Source organism: Simochromis diagramma, unplaced genomic scaffold, assembly GCF_900408965.1.
Source record: "Simochromis diagramma unplaced genomic scaffold, fSimDia1.1 OVJJ01000602.1, whole genome shotgun sequence".
Lineage (NCBI taxonomy): Eukaryota > Metazoa > Chordata > Actinopteri > Cichliformes > Cichlidae > Simochromis > Simochromis diagramma.
Window position 1 is genome coordinate 2181356 of NW_024387040.1, and position 23725 is coordinate 2205080.

The window sequence follows — 23725 nt, forward strand, 5'->3', positions numbered from 1 at the left end:
TCGTTATAACGTATAAGGTATGCATAAGAGCATCTCGAACCTTGAAGCACATGGGCTAAAGCAACAGAAGACCAGATCAGGGACTAATACTGGAAGCTAAAAACAAAAAACTGAGTTCATGCGAGCTGGACAGTAATGCTGGCTGTTCTGATGAGTCCTGATTTCTCCTGCAACATTTGGGGGGCAAGGTCAAAATTTGGTGCGAACAACATGAAATCTTGAATCCCTTGTGCCATTTATTAAGACTTCAGGCTGCTGGTCATGTAATTGTGCAGTGGATATTTTCTTGGCACTCTTGCACTATGTCATGAAGCTCAAGTCATCTTAAACAGGTTTCATAGAGATGAAATTTAAGTCACTGTACTCCAATGACCTCCACAGTCACTAGATCTGCACCTTTGGGATGTGGTGGAACAAGAAATTCACATCCATAGATGAGCAGCAGACAAATTCACAGCAACTACTGCATGTGATGCTTAAAAGTATATGGCGTTCCAAGCATTTCTTTTTTTGCCCCCAGAAACATATTCTTTAACCAGTTTGTTTCGTCAAATGAAATGAAATGCTGTAAAGATAGTGTTATTGAAAGCTAGAATTAGAGGAAGGTCTGTAATAAGCCAGTTAGACTGAGACTTTTTCTTCCCCCCCTCAGGAGCTATTGGATCAGGCCGCAGCAAAAATGCAAACCAATGTTAGACTTTTTACATAACGATAAATATTATGATTCTCAATAGAAGGCCCATGCCAGTCTGTTTTTGCTCTAAATGTGTCATTAATGACAGACAGTTGTTCCACAAGTTCATATATATAATACTTTATCTAGGAGAACACGTTTGGGCTCACTGATGTTGTGATTGAGGCCACTTTTCTTTTTTCTTTTTTTGCCTAATGTACTTTTAAGTGCAACCTGGTAATTAAACGCATTTTTCTGAAAACTAAACGGGCAGGTGGAACACAAGAAATAGGGAGAGCAGATGAAGCAAAGAAGGCTTGAATAAAATCATCATATATCTTCATAACCTCTTTCTTGCCACTGTGGGTCTGAGGTCATTAAAGTCTCCACCCCCACACGCCAAATCCACCAGACCATAGATCTTCCCCACTATGAACACACACATCGACTAAACACACACATCCACTAACAGAAGTATGCTTATTCAAGATGTGTGTGTGTGTGTGTGTGTGTGTGTAGCTGTTTTTTGTGTGTGTGTGATAGCAACAACTTGCAGTAAAAGTGTTTGTGACCACTGAAAAGATGCTCTTCTGTTCTCTGACAAAACGTCTGTCATTTCATCCATTTATCTCTCAGTCAGGCAGATAAAGAGTAAAACAAAAGGGCACACGAAGCTTTTGGGAGAACACTCCAGGTGAGACTGTGGGAATCCTTTGAATAATGTTTTTGTGAGCGTGTTTATATCTAGTCGATTCTCTAATTTTCCCATGACTTTCCCACACACTCATTAACTTTGTTTTTGTTTCTTTTACTCTCATCACTCATTTATTGGCACAAAATAACAGTTTTGTTAGAGTGTAGCTGCAAATTGTTGTGTTAATGACCATGCAGCAGGACCAAAGCATGTTTGGTATATCCAAACTAAAATGAAAGTTCTATTTTCTCATTTACCAACCATGAAAATTTCCAATAAACCAAAGCCAATGAAAGAGGATCTCTTTGTACCTGTAGCTGGTAGGTGGCAGGTATTTGAGTATATGTGTTGAAGACGCTTTCCTCTGATCACCTCTTGATTAAATATTGAATTATTAGGCACCAGCTTTGTTTCCATGGAAACAATACTCACTGTCTCGACTGCTTTTGCACAGACCAAGAAATCTAATTTCCTATGAGATTCCTGTGATACATAGTAAGGAAATATATTTTATACTCCTGTTTAGCTGTCAAAGAAGAAAAAACATTAAAATAGTTGTAATTAATCTTATTGAATTAAACATCCCACTACATCGTGAAGAAAATATGACTCTATTTATAGACTATAGCACTCTGCATTGTAGACCTCCATATTTTACTTTAGACTGAGACAAGTAACAAGAGGCATGAATGCATGTGGGAAGGCCAAAAAATGTTATTTATAATAAGAATTATCAGTAGATTTGTACATTTCCAAAATAGTTAATAGCCTACAAATCATCAGTAGTGTTATCATATATGTTTTAAAAGCTACTTTCAGCTGCTCACTTATATACGCCACATCTCCGTATGTTTGATTTGTGACTTGCAACAGGGATCTTTGTTAGACAATTGTGTACACCACTATACATTTGCCTAACAAATGTAGCTCAGGACGTAGATCACCTATTAATCACAAGGTTAATGGTTCCATCCCTGGCTCCTCCAACCTGCATGACAAAGTGGCTTTAACTAAGATACCTTGGATGGATTCAATGGATTTACCCCGATCCATTGAAGTCTTGGCATGTAAACATTAGGTTAAAAAGTGCTTAAGCATTGAGGGGAAAAAAAGCATTTCTATAAATGTGCGTGTGTGAATTGAATAATCAAGGCTTGTATTGAGTGAGTTCTTAAAGTGATTAGAAGTGCTATATAAGTACCAGTCCATTTATCCCTACACTATGGAGGTACATTTTGTGGCTGAAAACCTACCAATTAGTGAAAATGAAAAATTCTGAATGATTATTTATGCCAGTGCCGCTCCACCTGCCTTTTAAACACTATTTAAAGCATGTATTATTAGTGCCAGAATAAACTTTTATGACAGCCTATGTATAAGTACTGTTTTATTAACTTTAATTAAAGTAATTTACTAACTAATTAATTTGAAAATTTCTAGCAATAGTTATTAACATCACCCAATGTAATATCAGAGTCCAGCATCCAGCAACTCTTTTTTTTCTGTTAGACATTTTTGCACATGCTTTATGCAGTGTTTTATTTCTCAGGTTTATAAATGGTTAATGTTATGCAAACAACTTTTTCATCTGCTTTCCTTTCCCCTACTCATATTTTTTTTTCATTTATTGACTCTTCTCCTCATTATTTTTGTAAATCAGTGTATTTGCTTGCATTATTTATACAACTAGGGAACTATATCTTCCCACAGAATCATTCTCTGTCAGAGGTAAGCCTCGCTGCAAAATTGGACAAAGCCAGAGGCAGCAGAAACTATTTGATTCAGCGTCCTCCAAAGTTTAAATATTTTGCCATTTTAAAATTCTGCATGTGCGTATGTACTTGCATTCATACTTCATACCCATCAACTCGGCAAGAAGTCATAAAATCATTTCTTTTGAGATGCAGAATTGCCATCAGTCACACATGAGGTTACTTGCACAGTCCGAACAGGAAGCATAGAGCATTACAATAATGGAAAGGCCTGAGGCACACATTTGAGGGGAAAAAAACACAGTACAGCCACCCACCGATTATAATGTTATATTGTTTCATTCCCCCAGAATGTGTGTGTGTGTGTCCGTGTCCAAATGCATTTGTATTTGTATGTATATATGTGTGCATAGCCAAAGCTTAATATGTCATAGTCTGGAGCTTTGTGTGGTTGGTATATTGCCATCTGGGAGGACGTGCAAAGCTCTTTGAATTACCTTGGAGGGCTGAATATTTAGGAGTGGAGGAGATGGGTGGTAGTGGGAGTGGGGAGGAGGGGGGTTAAAATTCATGAGTGCCAGAGGGTCCCATAAATTCATAGCAGACAAAATTCATTTATAGTGTACATACAGGATCAATATGTAATAGAAACAGGGTAAAAAAAAAAAAACAAAAAGGAGAGGAGAGGAGAGACCTTTGACCCTCAACAAACCCTTTATTGGTTCAATTTTTCATTTACAACAAGAAAATATTAAATTGAAGCTTAACATGGATCTACAACACGCACACGAATAAATAAATAAACAAAAATAAATACATGCATGCATAAATGGTATATTGCATGATTTATTTTGCATGGAATATGACATTAAGAATCCTTTTTTCACAGTTTTATTGCACAGGACAGCACTGACTCCCCAAACATAAACATATGTTTTAATGTCTGACACTATTTTACGATACACAAATTTTATTTTAAGACCTGAATCCACCAACTGGGCGATATTGGAAAGAAATCTCGTTACATTTTTTTTTAATATCAGTCGATACCAGCATTAATCAAGATAAGAATCAAATCAGTTTTTCTGACAAGCTTTAAGGTTCTATTTTACTATCAATTAAAGTTATGAGGTTACCTAAACATTTCATCTGCGCCCCATTCTACTGTAGGAATGTTTGTTGTACTTTACTGTTTCACTCTGCAAGCAAAGGCCTGTCACATTTTGACCAGTTGACCACCATAGTGCCAGTTTCATCATCAGCATATGCAGACAAGCTCACTGTGCTTATTACTTCACTCGCAAAGGTCAACCCTGCAAGACCATGCCTGAGTTGAATAAGAAGAGATCATTTGTAGGAACTGAATACAATTTATTGAGATAGAGAACTTAATGTATTTGGCAATTAGACTCCGATTACTCATCATGCAAGACCGTAGGGAACATGCTTTTTTTGCAGTACTAGAATAAAGTGTAATTGCACATCCACTACAGCATCAACATCAACTGGTTAAAGTGGGTCAAAAAATGTTTATAGTTTGAATAAAGATTTTTTTTTTTTTAATTTCAGGAAATTGATGCACGTTAAATGTAGCAGTAGTAGTAGTTTAGAGAGGGGGGCGTAACAGAAAATAATTGAGAAGCACTGACTTATACCAAGAGTACAAGCTTTACTAAAACCAAAGGACTTTAATTTTTTTAAAAAGATAAAGATTAACTCCATGAAATGACTTTTCCTGGTAAATAGAAAGAAAAAAAATGTGTGCAGGAAATCCATCAACCGACCACAGCTGAGCTGCTGAACTGCTGCGGACATTTCATCAAACGAGATGGTGGTCTCCAGTGAAGCAGACTGCTTCACCCACTCGAGACGAAGGCCCAATATCTTAGTCAAACAGTCCACATCACAGTTGTCAGCACTAAAGCTTGAGTGCAACTCTGCAGCGAGCTTTCTCAACCCTCAAGAGTCAGATGTTAGAGACCCATCTGAGAGCTTGAGGTGCAGCATTTGATTGAACTTTTTTCTCCAACTTAAAAAAATATGGGTTGGAGCTTTATTTTATAGTAGGGATGCGAGTTCTAATTAAAGACCCTTTCGCTTTTTCTTGGAGAAACCGACCTAAAGCCTTCCTCCCATTATCCATCCCAAGCACTGTTATCATTGTCTGTCCCATTAATAATTGTGTCTTCTTTAACCCTAATGTCCCTTTCTACATCCGCAAGGCAATTCTTTTCAATAGCTGTTATGACTGTAGTGTATTCTTTGCAAAAGAAAAGTCTCATTTACAAGACCTGTTTCAGACAGTATAATAAAATGACAACATTAAAAAGAAACAATAAAATGATGCTCTATTTAACCTATTATTGTATTTTTGATCAATTACAAAGATAAATTGCATCACGCCTAACTGCCCTCACACTGCCCTCAGAGACTTTTAGGTATGTATAATGTAGGATAGAGTTTCCGCCACACATCTGTGAAATTAATTTCATCAGTGGTGGTCAGAAGGGAGGCTGAAGGTGGGTGATCTTCCTCTATATTCCTATCAGCTGTAGAATAGGTGGTAAAATTCCAGTCCCGTACGTACTGAGCTACTGTAATACTCCTTTCATTTGTCACTTATAGGTTGTGAAATTACACTATACAGTCAGTACCAGAGCTCTGAGCATTTATGAATGAACATTTATGAATAAAAATAATATATCCCTGATTGGTGCTTCCACTACTTGGAACCTACTCTGCTCCACTTCACACATTGAAATGTTTGTTAAATGAAGGTGCTGAGAAAATAAAACTACTTGCACTCTAGGATTACTGGCTTGACTAAGAAAACACTGCCCCCTTGCACTCATTCCCCATTCAGCTTCATTATCCACAGAGCTGTGTGCTTCCTGTAAAAGGACCACATCAATGTTTTTATTTCTACTAGGCTCAGTTGGCAGTTCTGGCCTTTCTCTATCCCTACTTTCATTGATGTTCAATGTTCCCACTATTAAAACCACCTTACAAAGCAGAAAGAATAGGGGAGAAAGAGGACACTGATTCCCTTCCTAAGGAAGACCTCCTCCTGTGCGTCAGCCATTTTATTATCTTACCTTAGATTAGTTTCCCCTCATTTTTCCTTGCTTCTTTCATTTGTCTTTCTGAGATGGTCCACTGTTTCTTCATTGTGAAGCTTAACAGTTGTTGGGGTAGCAGTTGTGACCTTCACCTTTTTGTGCTGCATATTTTGTGGGTTTTTGTTAACTGGGGGGTGGCCACTAACCAGAAGGTTGGTGGTTCAATCCCAGTCTGCTCCAGTCTGCATGCCAAATATGCGTATGCAGTCTGCATGTCCATATTTGTATGCAGACTTAGGCAAGATACTAACCCCATGTTGCCCTCCGATGCATCCATCGGAGTATGAATGCGTGTAGAAACAGCTTAGAAAAAAAGTGCTTGTGTGAATGAGTGAATGTACAAGTTCTGTAAAGTGCTTTGAGTGCTTAGATTGAGTAGAAAAGCGCTATATAAGAACCAGTCCATTTACTATTATCCACAGCCCACTGCTCGCTTGGAGCCTGCTCAACAGCATTGCCGTCCACAGCCCTCTGCTCCTCACTTGAGTCTAAATGTGTTACTCAGCTGTACCGCTGTCCACCCCCTGCTCTTTGTGAGGGCAAGACGAGCATTTGTGTCCAAAATTTCATACTGCCTGAGCCTACATTACAACATTGTATGAGGATTTTTTTTAAGAACTTTGAAAGACACTTCCTGAATCTCCCAAGGTTCATTCAGGTAGGATGATCTGATATCCTCGTGTTGGTGTTGTTCCCAGACCATCATTAAATGTTGTTACAGGTTCAACATTGCAAGTGACCAATCACATTGTTGTGACGTTATTCTTTTGCGCGCCAAGCCATTCGTGCATTTATGAAATTCCAATGTTGCAAGGACAATATCAATTCTGCTTACTGTTTATTAAAGGGTTAGGGTCAGGGTCCGTTGATCGGCGGACAGAGGCGGTTTCACGCAGCTTAAGTACAGTTTTTTGTTTTACGCCAGTTTTTCCCGAAGTCGCAAAAGTATGACGTCACAACGTTCTGATTGGTCACTTGCAATGTTGATCCTGGAACAACATTTAGTATGATGATCTGGGAACAACACCAACACGAGGATATCAGATCAACCATTCAGGTACGTGAACACCTGTTAGCAAATTTTCAAAGCGGATCAGCCTGTTTTCATTATGGATGAAGCAGGAAACCCAGACATAGTGATGTATGTTTAAGACATCAATAAAGGCAAAATACCAACAACAAATCATCGAAGGTCACCCCTCTCTAAACAAACAAGAAAAATCAACAGCCTTGTTCATCTGAGAGCCATAAGTGATGTCTTCATGGGCAGCCTGTTTTCCTACAGCCAAATGAACCTGCTCTACAGTAAACTGTGGGGCACTCATCACTCCAACCCCGTGTCTAATTGACAGGGAAGGAGAACCCACACTAGGGAGGTATGCCGTGGCTCAAAAGAAAACAAATGATTAACTAAGTTTTGTTCACCCAACACAAATCAATGAAATAAACTTCTCTTACCTTTTCATCAAGGACAAGATGTAAAGAAAGAAAAAAAACACGCAGTCAAGAACTCAGCAGCTTCTCACTAAGCAGCTCCTCACAATCATCCGCCACCTTCACACACACACTCACTCACTCACGCTCCCAGCATGCAGCGCAGTAGGGAGAGGAGGTAGGTGACTTGCCCTAGTCTCCAAATGATTTATTGCACACAGCATTCCATTCAATTCAGTTTTATTTATAAAGAGCCAAATCACAACAACAGTTGCATCAAGGTGTTTTATATTGTCAGGTGAAGACCCTACCATAATAGAAGGAAAACAGAGAAAACTCCAACAGTCATATGACCTATGAGCAAGCACCTTTGCGCCAGCAGAGAGGAAGTACGCTCTCTCTTTTTAGTCCCTGTTAGTATGGTCAGTTGCTACAGGATTTTGTATCAAGTGTAGGCTTTCCAGGGAGTTTTAAGTCCATCCTGACAACAAAAAATTGCAGCAGTCCAGCCTAGAAGTAATAAATGCATAAACTAGTTTTTCAGCATCACTCTAAGACAGAATGTTTCAAATTTTGGAGATATTACACAAATGGACGAAAGCAGTCCTACATATCTGTTCAATGTGCATACTAAAGGACTTAGCCTGATCAAAAATGACCCCAAGATTCCTCACAGTGTTACTGGAGGCCAGGGTAAGCATCTGGATAAATACTGCATTTCTAAGATTTTTAGGGCCGAGTGCAATAACTTCACTTTCATCTGAATTTTGAAGCAGGAAATCTGAGGTCATCCACGTCTTTATGTCTTTAAGACATCCCTGCAGTTTTATTAATTGGTGTGTGTTTTCTGGCTTCATGGATAGATAAAGCTGGGTGTCATCTGCACAGCAGTGAAAGTGTATGCTATGCTTTCTAATGATACTGTCTAAGGAAGGCATGTATAATGTGAACACAATTGGTCCTAGCATGGAACCCTGGTAAACATTCCCTTTCTATGCCATATATCAGGGCAAGATCTAGAGTGTGATTAAAGTGATGGGTGGGTTCTTTTACATTCTGAAAGAAGCCAGTTGAATCTAATAATAGATTTAAAATGTGTTGAGGCTGTCATTTTTGGTATGTACATGGATGTTTAAATCCCCCACAATAATTATTTTATCTGAGCTCAGCACTGATTTTGATAAAAAGTCTGAGCATCCAAACAGAAACTCTGAGTATGGCTCAGGTAAATGATAGCAACAAATGAAACTGCTTTTTGAGTTTTCCAGCTAGGGTGGACAAGGCTAAGCATCGCGTTTTAAAATGAATTAAAACTCAGTCTGATTGTTGATTAACAAGCTGGAGTGGGAGATTGCTGCCACATCACCCCTCCACACCCAATGCTTCTGGGATGCTGACAATTGGTATACCTCTGGGGTGTTGGTTAATTTAAATTAACATAATTGTCATGCCATAACCAGACTTCTGTCAGGCAGAGTAAATCATTTTGTTGATCAATTATTAATTCATGTACTGACAGGGACTTAGGAGTGACAGACCTAATGTTTAATAATGCAAATTTTACTGTTTTACTCTTTAAAGTTGTGGATACAACATTGGTCTTTCTTTGAGTTTTTTTGTATTTAAATGATTTTTTGCTGATTTTTCTGTCACAAACTAAACATTTGACACAAAGAGGAGGAGAGTGCGGGAGGGACAGGTGAAGAGGCCATGCTGCTAGTGAGTTGGCTACAAGCTGTGCTAAGCTAAGCTAGCAAATACCTAAAGAGAGGGAATGCTGTGAATATAATTAGCGAGTGAATCAACACAGATTGTGCTTTGGACAAATTACACTCTCTGAGCTTACACTATGAAATCAGACATTATCTATAAGTGTTTAATTAAATTGGCTACTCAGATAGGCTACACAAAAACACCACTGTGTGTTGTACTGTAACAGGAAGTGATACTCTACCGCAGAGAGAGCCAACACCAAGTCTTTCTTAGATGATTAAGATTAAGGAAAAATAAACAGGCAACCATAAAATTATGTTGTCCTTATTGTTTGTTTCATTCATTTGTTTTGTTTTGTTTGTCTACAGTGTTAACTGTTATTACTCTTGTTATGTGTATAATCAGTCTCTACATGAGCTAATCACTATCTTTAAGAATTGCTCACCATTTTCCTGAGTCAGGTTATGATCCTCTAAAACATATCTCAGCTTCCTATTTGTAGTTTTACAGCTCATATAATGCAACTTAGATATTTAAGAGGCCAGTGTCCTTTTAATTTATTTACCCACTTATAAGAGCACATACAAAAAGAAAAATATATGCATTTGCATATAGTTTTACACACAACATATTAATTGTGTCTATTTATTAGCTAGAAAGTGCGTCACTGCTGTCTAGTTATTTTTCTCATTCAGTTTAAAAGCTAACTTTAAAAAGAATTTATTCAATTTGGCCCTTGTGAAAAGAAGGAGCAGTACAAGACATTATCATGAACTCCTGGCATGGACATGACTTCTGAATTATTATTTTCTGATTCTTTTTTTTTTATCATATTTGTATTTTGACAGGAATACAATATGTGCACAATTACCAAACACAAACACAAATACAGTATGCACACTTTTAAAGCTTGGAGGCTATTGCTGTTAGTTTGCCAAAACTGGTTTTTGAAACTTTGTGATAACTATTATCCCAGCTGTGTGGTGTTGTTTGTCTATCCACCTGTCTGTGCACTGGCTTGGCACTTTCTCCTTTACAAGATTTCTTTTTGTGCTTCACTGTTGGAGCGCATGTCTCTCTCTCTGTCTGGCACAACTGCAGTCAGAGTAACTGTGTGAATAATGGAAGACTTCTCATGATCAGGCAGTTCTCTAAAAGACTCAAACTGTGCAGTGTTGGAGAGCTGTTAGTATTATCATTCATACTGTTTTTCATTCAGCTAATCTTTAACAACCATTAGCTCCAAGGTCAGGCCACAGCAGTTAAAGGACTTAACTGGTTCACTTTGACCTCAATATGTAGCATGGCATCTGTATAAGTTATCTCATGTTACCATGGTTAAAGATGTAGTGTGCATTGTTTGTCAGTAAGAAGGGACAATGTTAGTCTGTTCTTAAAGTGCGCAAGGTACAGTGACTCTTGTCCACAGCTGTCATCTTTAGCAGCCAACAATAACTTCTGCACAGGGTTATTAATTGGAGATTATGTATAGGAATTTCAGGAGCGGGACCACGCCTCCAAACACACTCCTTCCGGTTGTCATCTATATAGGTTCCCCCAGTTCTGCAAGCTGTTCATTCTCGTTTACGTGCCCCACCCTTCCTCCCTGCTTGTTTTCAATTCTTTAACTTCTTCTATTTATTGTATCGTAAACACTCTGACCAATTTCCTCTCATCTGATGGTGACATTTTGGGTCTTCTTGCAGAACTTGGCACAGCGTTGATTCATTGGACTAACTTGTATTTTGTGCAGTTGTTTGTCTTTTTCTTAGATTTTTGCTGAGTATTGGTCAATCTATTGAGTGTTGTCAAACAAAAAATGTATTATGTTAACGAAGAGAAACAGTTTTAGTCAATCATGATCAGTAGAAGATAACAGGACTTGGCTTTGAAAAGTTAAAAGACAGTTCAGAATCTTCAGCACTGTTTATTAAAATATTTAAGTCAGTGTATTTACATATTCGTGTCTGCACTTGTATGAATACATTTGAATCCGTGTGGAGAAAATGCAAAAGAAGTTCATAGCTTTGGCATTAAATATGTTTGGTATACAATTTAAAAAAATATAAAAGCCCAAACACATAGTCAGTATATAGTTTTACTACAGTGTTAGTTCATCCACACATACATAGACTATGGGGCCACAGCATTTAATCTTCTATCCCATTGCAGCAGGTGCATCAAACACCTAGCCATGCAGTCTTCCGGTACAAACATTAGTAAAAGAATGAGTCCTTCTAAAGAGTTCACTGGATTTGAGTGTGATACTGTAATTAGATCCCATGGTTGCAACAACTGGCAACTGTAAGTAATATTACTGCAAATAGGAATTTAGGAACAACAGCAATAGACCAGTGGGATCCCGCTATAGTCAGAGGGTATGTTCCAACTATAGGGGGATCACACTCCTCACTCTGTGGGAAAGTATAAATATATATTTTAAAACACTTAAAATGAATATAGAATTTCACAAACAAATGAGGGAAATGTCAGAAACCACTAAAGAAGTTCGAGAGGCTTGAAGTGCCATCCCCGTTATTGGTGTTATAGGCAGTGGTGTATTCTTGAAGCAGACTTACTTTAAAGGTGCCCTGAAGATACCTGCAGCAGTAGAGAACTGGAAAGTTCAGGCTAGTCAGTTATAAGGGTCACATGATGCATTGCATACTTGCAGCCTTGCAGATTCTTGAAAAGATGTTACCTAAAAAACTAATGGGCCGGTCTTTCTTGAAGAGGCCTTACAAACACAGAAAGCAAGCTTCGAGATGTAAACACACAATGGAAACACTTTGCTAAGGTGGTTATTTTTCTGGAAGTGTAAATAAAATTTTCAGGTATTTCTATATTTAGATTATTATTGTTTGGAAGTAGAGGTGCAGCTATGTATGTCTTCTGGTGTCTTATCAAAATACCTGCATTCATCATCTATATTTTATCCTTTGTTACTGGTGAGCTGCAGTTCAGTCTTCTCTCCAGGTCTTCACTCAGAGCTGTCGTCTCCTTCTCCTTCTGCTCCTGCACCGCGTCGTCACTGGTTGTCACTTTTTGAACTGAGGACTGCCAGTTCTGCAGCTTATAGTAGAGACATGAAAGCTAATATTTTATCTACAGTTCTTTCAAGATTTTCTAAAATTACCAAGTCTGTGATTTTCATACCTGAAATCAGTCTCTTAGCCTCCTCCACCATTTTCTTCTGTTCAGTCTCAGGCGCTTGAAGCTTTGCTGTAATTGCTGTCACTTTGTTTTCTGTGGCTGTCAGTCTGGTGCTCATCTTGAAACATCATAGAGGATGAGGTTTTCAGTGAAAAGCATGAGCAGTAAGCTGCACCAGGCTTTGTTTATTGGTGGAAATTTCTGAAATATTTTTGAATTGAGAGTAGAAAGTAAGTTGTTTTCTTACAGTAATGACTTTTTTAGGTTTAATTGATCAGTATTTAAATTACTGCTATTCAAATTTAGATAATGATGGAGTTCCATTTGCTTACATTGCATGCATTAAATTAACACAGGCTAATTTATAGCAGAAACAGACAAGTAAGAGCAACAATTAGCCATTTAATAGAGAATATATGTGCAACAGTTTTGCTTATCATTTAGGGTATGTTTAGGAAAATTGCCTAAAATTCACCTTGAATATCTCACACCTCTTGTTGTAAATATCTGCGCTTTTCTTTTCGTTTCAAACTATTAAAAAGTCAGCTTTGACTTTAAAGAGACATAATAGACACCTCAGTATTTTCTGGCATTTCATCGGCTAAATTGAGGCAAATTTAAATAATAATAACAAAGACTTGAATAATAACAACAACCACCTTTTTACTGTGGGCTTGGGATTCAGTTTCGTATTCCTCAGTTCTACCCACGGCTCTACCAACATGTCTCTCTGTGCTCTCAGCTCATCCGAGGACTCGTTCCTAGTCTTACACTTCATCTGTGGTCAGCTCAGATCTTCTTCATGAGTACACATCACAGACAGATAGAACTGCAGCACCACAACTGCAACTCCTGGTGTTGCATAAGCCCACCACTGCAAATCTATGGACATGATGCAATGTCGAAAAGCTGTTTATACATGCTTATTCATTCTTTCATGACTTATTTACCTCTTTTTTTGGGGGGGGGGAGGGATGACCCCAAACTAATATTGCAGAACATTAATTAAACAGTTTCTCATGAACATTGTTTATTGTATTTATACTGATGGTGTCTTGTCTATACAGATGGTCAGTGGTTACAAAGTACACACACCTTTAAGATGTGCATTGAATTAACTCAATTGTTGACATGAATAATAAATGTTAGATTTCCTCAGATGGAAATGAAAACTAAAATGTTGGATTTATTTTGCATGACCTTAAAAGTTGGTTCCCAACAGATAATTACAAGGTAAAGCTGCTAGAGATATGATGATAATGATGTCAAAACCTCAATCCAATCAAGTTCACTGTTTCACAGCATGAAATCATCACTTTTGTGTAGTGTTTTTATTTACTGTTTGGATGATATTTTTGCCACAGTTGCATTTATTTACTAAGTATTCAAAGATAGGATTCAATATAACATGAATTAACCCCAAGTTCAAACCAAGCAAAGTAGCTGGTCAGCTTGTCACTTTGTTATCAGACCCTGCATTTGAATGACAACAAAGAAAACCACAACTTTATCAGGTTTAATCTGACTAATTCTCCTCCTCCTTCATCTTTTTCACTCTTTTTTTTTTATCTGTGACAGACAGCTGGTATGTGCATGATTTTTGCCAGTGTACAGTAGCTTGCAAAAGTATTCGGCCCCCTTGAACTTTCCCACATTTTGTCACATTACAGCCACAAACATGAATCAATTTTATAGGAATTCCACGTGAAAGATCAATACAAAGTGGTGTTCGCTTGAGAAGTGGAACGAAAATTATACTTGATTCCAAACATTTTTTACAAATAAATAACTGCAAAGTGGGGTGTGCGTAATTATTCAGCCCCCTTTGGTCTGAGTGCAGTCAGTTGCACATAGACATTGCCTGATGAGTGCTAATGACTAAACAGAGTGCACCTGTGTGTAATCTAATGTCAGTACAAATACAGCTGCTCTGTGACGGCCTCAGAGGTTGTCTAAGAGAATATTGGGAGCAACAACACCATGAAGTCCAAAGAACACACCAGACAGGTCGGGGATAAAGTTATTGAGAAATTTAAAGCAGGCTTAGGCTACAAAAAGATTTCCCAACCCTTGAACATCCCACGGAGCACTGTTCAAGCCATCATTCAGAAATGGAAGGAGTATGGCACAACTGTAAACCTACCAAGACAAGGCCGTCCACCTAAACTCACAGGCCGAACAAGGAGAGCGCTGATGGGAAATGCAGCCAAGAGGTCCATGGTGACTCTGGACGAGCTGCAGAGATCTACAGCTCAGGTGGGGGAATCTGTCCATAGGACAACTATTAGTCGTGCGCTGCACAAAGTTGGCCTTTATGGAAGAGTGGCAAGAAGAAAGCCATTGTTAACAGGAAACCATAAGAAGTCCCATTTGCAGTTTGCCACAAGCCATGTGGGGGACACAGCAGACATGTGGAAGAAGGTGCTCTGGTCAGATGAGACCAAAATGGGAACTTTTTGGCCAAAATGCAAAACGCTATGTGTGGCGGAAAACTAACACTGCACATCACTCTGAACACACCATCCCCACTGTCAGATATGGTGGTGGCAGCATCATGCTCTGGGGGTGCTTCTCTTCAGCAGGGACAGGGAAGCTGGTCAGAGTTGATGGGAAGATGGATGGAGCCAAATACAGGGCAATCTTGGAAGAAAACCTCTTGGAGTCTGCAAAAGACTTGAGACTGGGGCGGAGGTTCACCTTCCAGCAGGACAACGACCCTAAACATAAAGTCAGGGCAACAATGGAATGGTTTAAAAGCAAAACATATCCATGTGTTAGACTGCCCCAGTCAAAGTCCAGATCTAAATTCAATCGAGAATCTGTGGCAAGATCTGAAAACTGCTGTTCACAAATGCTGTCCATCTAATCTAACTGAGATGGAGCTGTTTTGCAAAGAAGAATGGGCAAGGATTTCAGTCTCTAGATGTGCAAAGCTGGTAGAGACATACCCTAAAACAGCGGTCCCCAACCCCCGGGCCTCGGACCGGTACCGGTCCGTGAGTCGTTTGGTACCGGGCTGCGAGAGTTGAGGCTCAGGTGTGAAATGTATAGTTTTCAGGGTTTTTATCGGTTTTCAGCGTTATTTTTTTATCGTTAACTCGGTTTTCCTGGGTCTTTTCATGTGTGTTATGAATAAATCTTCTTTTTTTCGGTACCGGTACTAGTTTTATTTTGTTGTATTTATCCGCGACACCTTAAAGGCCGGTCCGTGAAAATATTGTCGGGCATAAACCGGTCCGTGGCACAAAAAAGGTTGGGGACCGCTGCCCTAAAAGACTGGCAGCTCTAATTGCAGCAAAAGGTGGTTCTACAAAGTATTGATTCAGGGGGCTGAATAATTACGCACACCCCACTTTGCAGTTATTTATTTGTAATAAATGTTTGGAATCATGTATGATTTTCCTTCCACTTCTCACGTGTACACCACTTTGTATTGATCTTTCACGTGGAATTCCAATAAAATTGATTCATGTTTGTGGCTGTAATGTGACAAAATGTGGAGAAGTTCAAGGGGGCCGAATACTTTTACAAGCCACTGTATTTGGTGCTTTTGACAGCGAAAGAAAGACAGAGAGACAGAGAGAGAAAGAGAACACGGATCGCATATTTGAGCATGAGGGTTTCAGCAGGCACTTGTCTGTTTGTGCATGAGTGTGAAGGTTCAGTTACATCGCCATCACTGATAAGCTCATCATTCAAAGCTATTGCAGGTGATGTAAAACAGATGAGGGAACACAAGGTTATACAGTATCTATTTTCCATTACATTCAAGAGGTTATAGAGAGTGGGACAGGATGGAGGAGAGAGCTTGGTAGTGATTACATCAAACCAATATACAGGCAGAAATGTGATTGTCACTGAAGGAGGTTATCAAGGTCGCTTTCTGCCAGAAGTAACTTTTTTGTGGTTATCACTCGGACAACGTAGACACTGTCCTCTAGATTTTGTGTTATTAGTTTTGGGATCATGGCCTCTTGACAAAAAAGCGTTGTTAACAGTATCATTTTTTATTATTATATTTTTCTCCCTGCTAGAGCTAGTTTTTAAAAAAGGGTTTTACGATTTTAAGGGGTACCATGTCCCGTGTATGCGAGTGTGTATTTTTGCATGCCCAACCACGTTGCCCTGAGCGTGGCTGCTGTGGTCACAACTCTCAGCAAGTGACCATCTTGGCCCTTAATTTCTTTGGTCACAGCCTCGATCGCACACAGGCATACAAGCACAGGCACACAAGGCCACCCTGCTGATGAAGATTAATTAGTGCAGACTCCCTGCTGATATGAAAACTCGGGTCTTCAAGTGCATTCTGGGAAGAAGTAAACAATGTGAGAGTGCATCTTGCAGACAGCGGTGACTCACACAGAGGCCGCCACACAAAAAATGCTAACACACCGACATAAGCTTGCCCACCGTCTATGCGAAAGTGTGTGTATTGACGTGCATGCAGATCCATGAGTAGGTGCGCTCTGCCAAGACTGATTTACACATGACCGTACCTTGAACTTCGCTACAGTGTCCTCAACAGGTATCGATGTATTACAATCAGTGAGGCAGTGTGCTAAGCCCAATTGAAAAAGAAAGACACTGCAGCAGATGGCCGCAAACTTAGAGAAGTAGAGAAGAAAAGAGAAGAGAGAAAGAAAATGAGAGGAAATTTTAAATGCAGAAACAGAGGAAGGGAAATAAAGATGGAGAGATAGAGGAATCTGGGATAGTGATCGAGGTGAGGAGGAAAGGATGAATAGAGATTGGTGTCAGTAAGAGGTGATGTATAGAGGAGAGGGCAATGAAAGGAAGCTGGCTTCTCTCTCAGCTCCAGTAGTAATGTCCCTTTCCAAAACATCACTCATATTTAATGGAGCACAGCTACAAGAGAAGGGAGAAGAAAGGAGGGCACGGAACTTGCATGCACCAAACACACACATATGCAGACAGAGCAACACATTAGAGCCTCGTGCACTTTCAAAAAGTACTCAAAGTTGCAGGCACATAAAGGACGCACACACACATGCATTTGGATACTCAGCAAACAGGGTTCTGTGAGACTTAATGGAGTTGAGTCACACGGGCTTTGAGACTACAAAAGGGAGCCAGGAGAAAGAGGGAGTGAGAGAACAAAAGAGAAGGGGAGAAGAATCGAGGAGCATGGACTTGCATATGTGACTGTGCACATAAGTGAGGGGAAGCCGAAATAGAGGCAGGAAGATGATCCTCGATAGCACTGAACTCTGTTGGAATCACATTCAGCAGGCACACAGGAGTGCCATTGTTGTGGAGAAAAACATATGCTGAATATAAAAGTAGAAGGTAAACAGAGAGGGATAGCCACACATAACAGAATGAATCACCCACACACCTCTCACCCAGCCAATTGTCTTATTGACAAATCCCAGTCAGGACCTTACATATTCTTCTATATTCTCCTATTAAAAGAAATAACTTGGACCTATGGGGGTAAAAAGTACCAGTATTGAGTTTTGTGTGGTGGGCCTTTTTTTTTATTGTTTTTTTATTTTTATTTTTCTCAGCAAGTTTTATTATTACATCCAGGGATTTACACAAATGCTTTTGCCTTATTGCTTTTTTCCAGGCTCGGGCCTCAATGATGGCCAGTGGCATGCAATACGTTTGGTTGCCAAGGAGAACTTTGCCATGTTGACGATAGACGGCGAGGAGGTGTCTGCTGTGCGCTCCGTCTCACCTCTCAGCATCACCACGGGAGGAACCTATCACCTCGGAGGTAAGGGTCAACCCAGCACCAACACCACATTTCTAATGAGAACTAGACACCCTTTAGTACCAACATCATTCATTTCCATCACATTTCTCTACAGTGTGGGTGTGTGTACTCCACCACATGCTCCCTATGTTTGAGGAGGTGTGTTGCATGTTTATTTTTCATGTTTTACAGCAAGGATTTGAGTCGTCTATGCTGTTCATATAGAACTTGTGTTGGTTTTGTGGTTATTTGCAGATAGTTCTTCAATCTAAATCAATATTTCTAAATCACCCATATTTGTACATGTGTGTGTGTTAAGGCAAAAATGATCAAATTTATTTTCCGGTAGGCAAAGTTTAACTGAAAGTTGCTCACTTAGCAAGAGCCCAGGCACAGCAACATCACCATATATATAGGGGACACAAACTATAACAAACAGACACTCACAGAGAGATAGAAAGAGCGATAACACAAGCAGCAGCCTCAATCTGTCAGAATTAGGAAGACGCCAGGTTAATGATGCCAGACACCTCTGTCTGTCTGTTGGAAGATGGTCCGTATCTAAGTGTACTTGTGTGCATGTGTGTGTGGGTGTGTGTGTATGTGTGGGCACCTGTATGAAATTACAGTAACTTAGAGAGATAGTCCAGCTCTGATAGCTCCATCATGCCTCCCCCACCCCCACCGCTCTCTATCTGAGCACAATCTCCTCCATCGAGCGAAATCATTTCCCCAGGCCAGTCAGTAAGGATCAGAGCAGCCGACAAAAACACAGCCCTAGTACTTTTATTCTGTTGTCTATTTTAATTTACTCTTAGCTGGTTTGAGTAAATCCCCAAGTCCATGATGACTCTGTACTTTTTTTATATATGAAATCAAAGTCTGTGAGACCTTGATGGGCTAATGGATTTTTAGTCTAGAGTCTGTTACATCTTTGAAGGATTCTGAAGGTCTTTTGTCAATCTAGGCTGTTGCAGAATCATTGAATTTAATTCTTCATTTTTCATTATTGATATCCCAACTTTCTGTCTCTCTTTTTAGTCTTTGTCTGTCTTTTATATCTCCTCTCTCCTTTTCCTTCTCACCCTCTAGTCTCCACTTGATGCAATTGGTGATTTATTGATTTCAGTAAACTGAGTTGTGAATCAATAGTGGCTGAGAGGAGAGGATCTCCGCAATGTCTTTACTCCATGAAGAGGGCAGAGGAGACAGTTAGACGAAGGAAGTCCAAAAAAGGAAGAGAAGAAATAGTACAAAAGATTGACAGGCAGGAATGGCAAAATACAGAAAGAAGGTTTTATAAGGTGAATGAAAAAGGTTAGCACATTAAAGAGTAAGGCAAGGCCAATTAATCTATGACGAATACTTCAAGAAAGTTTTCTGATGTTTTTATTTAACCTATGGTAATTGAGTTGAGGCACATTTGGCAGTTCTTGCACTCTTGAATTTTATTGGGTAGGACACAAGAACCTTTGCACACAGATTTGGAGATTTTCTGGCCATTCTTGTCTGCAGATCCTCCTAAGCTCTGTCAGTTTTGATGCAGATGGTCAGAGTTCATTTTTAGGTCTCTCCAGAGATATTTCACTGAGTTCACAGCAGGGTTGTCGTTGGGCCACTCAAAGACATTCACAGAGTTGCCACTCCAGTTTGTTTTTTGAGAGGGGGCTATATGCTTATGGTCATGTCCAGTTGAAAGGTGAAACTTTGATTCAGTCCTGAGTGCTTTGGAAAAAGCTTTCTTGAAGAATATGTCTGTATTTTAGCTGTTAACCATTCCCTGAAGCCCAACTAGTCCATACAGAAAACATCAACTCTACATGAATGTGGCACAAGCGTACCTTACCACTGGGATGGTATCGGGCATGATGATTAGTAGTGATGGATGGGTCCCTTAGGTGTGACATTTAGAAAAGAACTATCTGGTTCTTGTTAGCAGTATGTACTTAGGCCCTTTTCTGGCAGTTGCTTAGTTTGGCCAGACAGCCAGCTCCAGGAAGACTCCCAGTTGTTCCAATCCTAGATTTGTGCATTGACCTGATCCTCCCCTTTGACTTGTGCAGGTAGTCTCAGACCTTGTGGCTTTGCAACAGTATTCCCTGTCACCAGGCTTTTGATTCCCAGATCATGTCCAGTCAGTTAAATTTACCACATTGCAAAGATAAGCAAGAGAAATACCTAGAAACTGAACTAACCTATGCTAAATTGGTTCTGAATGACAGTCATATTCTTTCTTCCAATAAATTTGCAAAAGATTCTCAGCATAGATTTTTATTTGGAAAAGATTAATTAAAAAGAGCAAAATACTGCACCATAGGTGATACATAAAAACTATGTACAGTGCATTGTAGTATATATTCTTCACCACTTAGCATTCCACTTGCATATAAACACATACAGTATGTAATCACATATAAACACTAAATACACATTGCAGCAACTGGAAAAAACAGCAATGTTTTTCAGTAGTTTCTCCCCTTTGATGGAGGTAGTGCGCTGAATTGGCAGGAACTGTGACTAGGGTTTTTCTCGTTAATTTTACATGACATAATGAATGCTGAGGAGCAGGGAGCCTGGTGGTAAACACAAGTTTGAAGGCTGCAGGGGATACAAAACTGTTGATTGTTACTATGGAAAGAACTACAAAATGATATTTAGGCCAGCGCTTTAGTGGCTAGGGAAAAACTTTTAGGAGCTGTTTCATGGAAAACAGTGTGCACTGATGCAGCTTGTGTTTAGCTCTTAGGGTTATTTTCATTTTCTCTTCATTTTTCTGTGATTGGGTTTGGTATATTTAAATACTGTAGCAACAGAGAAATTCCATGTGGAGCAGTGTGTGAATTTTAATGGCAATTTCCATCTTTCATTCAATATCTTGCCTCCTTGTTATCAAAGAGGAAGCCTAAAATCCTATGTGTGTCGGTTAAGTTAGTACGCAAGTCTGTAACTCACATGAAAAGATGGGTGTCTCCTACATACACACAGAACTACGTTAGCGCAGACAAAATATCCAGCACTCGTATTCAAACCATCCCGCTCATCACATTCAGAGGCTAATTTCCATCTCAGAGGTAACAGAATAATATAGTGAATGTACAAAAGATAGTTTAGCCTTTGGCTTGCCCTCAATTACTCTCTCTGATCGCTCGGCTTGATGAGTCAAAGAGGCCAAGCCCATTAAGCTGTCCTAAAGCTCTCTAACAGTATTCCATCAGCACTTTCACTGTGACTGAGACTGTTCTATCAGCGAGCCACAATTAGCAGAAACCTCACAGTATTATGAACAATCCCTGTTTTTTTTATATACAGGACAAGGCTTGAGTTAATTGCTGAGAGTAATTTATGTAGGTGCAGCCATCCAGGTAGCCATCTGCTTCAAATCACATGGCTGTAAGGCATCAATCTGCTGTGCTTCCGCTGGCAACAGTTGTAGACCAGAGACCACCAACTGAACCCTACTTCGTAAACAAGTACCATGCGACTATGTAATAGCAGAGATATATTTTATGCTCTATATATGCTCTATATATATATATATATATATATATCACACCAGGCAAGACCCCAGGTGCAGGCTGTGTAAAGATGCCCCAGAGACAATCCAGCACATAACAGCAGGGTGCAAGATGCTAGCAGGCAAGGCATACATGGAACGCCACAACCAAGTGGCCGGCATAGTGTACAGGAACATCTGTGCCGAGTATAACCTGGAAGTCCCGAGGTCAAAATGGGAGATGCCCCCAAGGGTGGTGGAGAATGACCGAGCTAAGATCCTGTGGGACTTCCAGATACAGACGGACAAAATGGTGGTGGCTAACCAACCGGACATAGTGGTGGTAGACAAACAGAAGAAGACGGCCGTAGTGATCGATGTAGCGGTTCCGAATGACAGCAATATCAGGAAGAAGGAACACGAGAAGCTGGAGAAATACCAAGGGCTCAGAGAAGAGCTCGAGAGGATGTGGAGGGTGAAGGTAACGGTGGTCCCCGTGGTAATCGGAGCACTAGGTGCGGTGACTCCCAAGCTAGGCGAGTGGCTCCAGCAGATCCCGGGAATAACATCGGAGATCTCTGTCCAGAAGAGCGCAGTCCTGGGAACAGCTAAGATACTGCGCAGGACCCTCAAGCTCCCAGGCCTCTGGTAGAGGACCCGAGCTTGAAGGATAAACCGCCCGCAGGGGCGTGCTGGGTGTAAAAAAAAATATATATATATAAATTAATATCCACAATGATGTGTCATCTGTTTCTTGGATTTTGTTCTAAGTCACAAGTATTTGGTCTCCATGAAAAATAAATGAGCAAAATAGGAAATGTCAGTCTAGAGCAGACTTGCCCAACTCCAGGCCTTGATGGCCGGTGTCCTGCAGGTTTTAGATCTCACCCTGGGTCTAGACACCTGAATCAAATGATTAGTTACCAGTTCTCTGGAGATCTTCAAGACATGTTAAGGAGGTAATTTAGCCATTTAAATCAGCTGTGATGGATCAAGGACACATCTAAAACCTGCAGGACACTGGTCCTTGAGGCCTGGATTTGGACTCCACTGTTCTAGAGTAACTATTCCATTCACTTTGATAGCATAGCACCCTAACTTTACTAGGGAGTTAGAGGAAAGTGGGTGTGACTATCTGCCTCCTTCTATAATCTTCAGTTATATTTTTATTTCTGCCACAACTGCTACATTAAATCACATTAGCACCAATTAGGGTTTTATTGAGGCGTGACTGTCACTAATAAGTAAGGATGTACATACAGTATGACTAACACTAAGTCTGAGAACACATGTTTTACATGCTTTACTTAGACCCACACACACACACAAATACGGCATATAAATGTCAGTCTGTATTTAATCAAATCGCAGCAAAGTGTGTGTGTGTGTGTGTGTGTGTGTGTGTGTGTGTGTGTGCGTGCGTGCGTGCATGCGTAGAATTGGCTTATATGAACAATACTGTTTTTTTTCTTTTGCATAACACAGTCTTTCAATGCTTTTAACATTAAAATTAATGTTATTCATATGTTATATGAAGGCATGCATATTGACATGAAATATTTGCTAATTTATGCTTTTATTAAATAAATAAATTACCCAGTTTAAATCAGTGGTAAGTTTTAATACATTTTTCTTTGATTTGATTTTGACTATGATGGGACATTATGCAAATGAAGAACTATTCCCAAGGAGTTTAAAGGCTATGCAAATTGAGTACATAATATTTCCCTTTATTGAATATTCTTCCTTATTTCCTTTTTTATATATATTGTCTAGAATGTGCAGTTTTTGCGTGTCAGTTAATAACAGCTAAAATAAGACCACTTTTCTTCCTCTGAAATTATGTAATAATTGACAGTGCAAATCTCTGAGTTCTGCAGCCATTCAACATTTTTCCTTGTGATGTAATAGTCCTGCCATTTAATTTCTGTGCCATTAAAATTCACTTGGAACCTCTCTCAAGGTTGCCAGGTTATAAGATATTATACTGAGGATGTCAGTGGCAAGAAAGACCT

The 23725-nt window shown here is 39.6% G+C and overlaps 1 protein-coding gene across 2 annotated transcripts in view; it reads left to right on the plus strand.

Moving 5' to 3' along the window:
- The window catches only part of cntnap2a (contactin associated protein 2a), a 371460-nt gene that overhangs the window by 202774 nt on the left and 144961 nt on the right, over positions 1 to 23725 (plus strand). For both annotated transcript variants that reach the window (XM_040044091.1, XM_040044092.1), the window contains exon 10: positions 18089 to 18238. In XM_040044091.1, coding sequence (XP_039900025.1) covers positions 18089 to 18238 — 150 coding nt within the window. The remainder of the gene's footprint in view (positions 1 to 18088; positions 18239 to 23725) is intronic.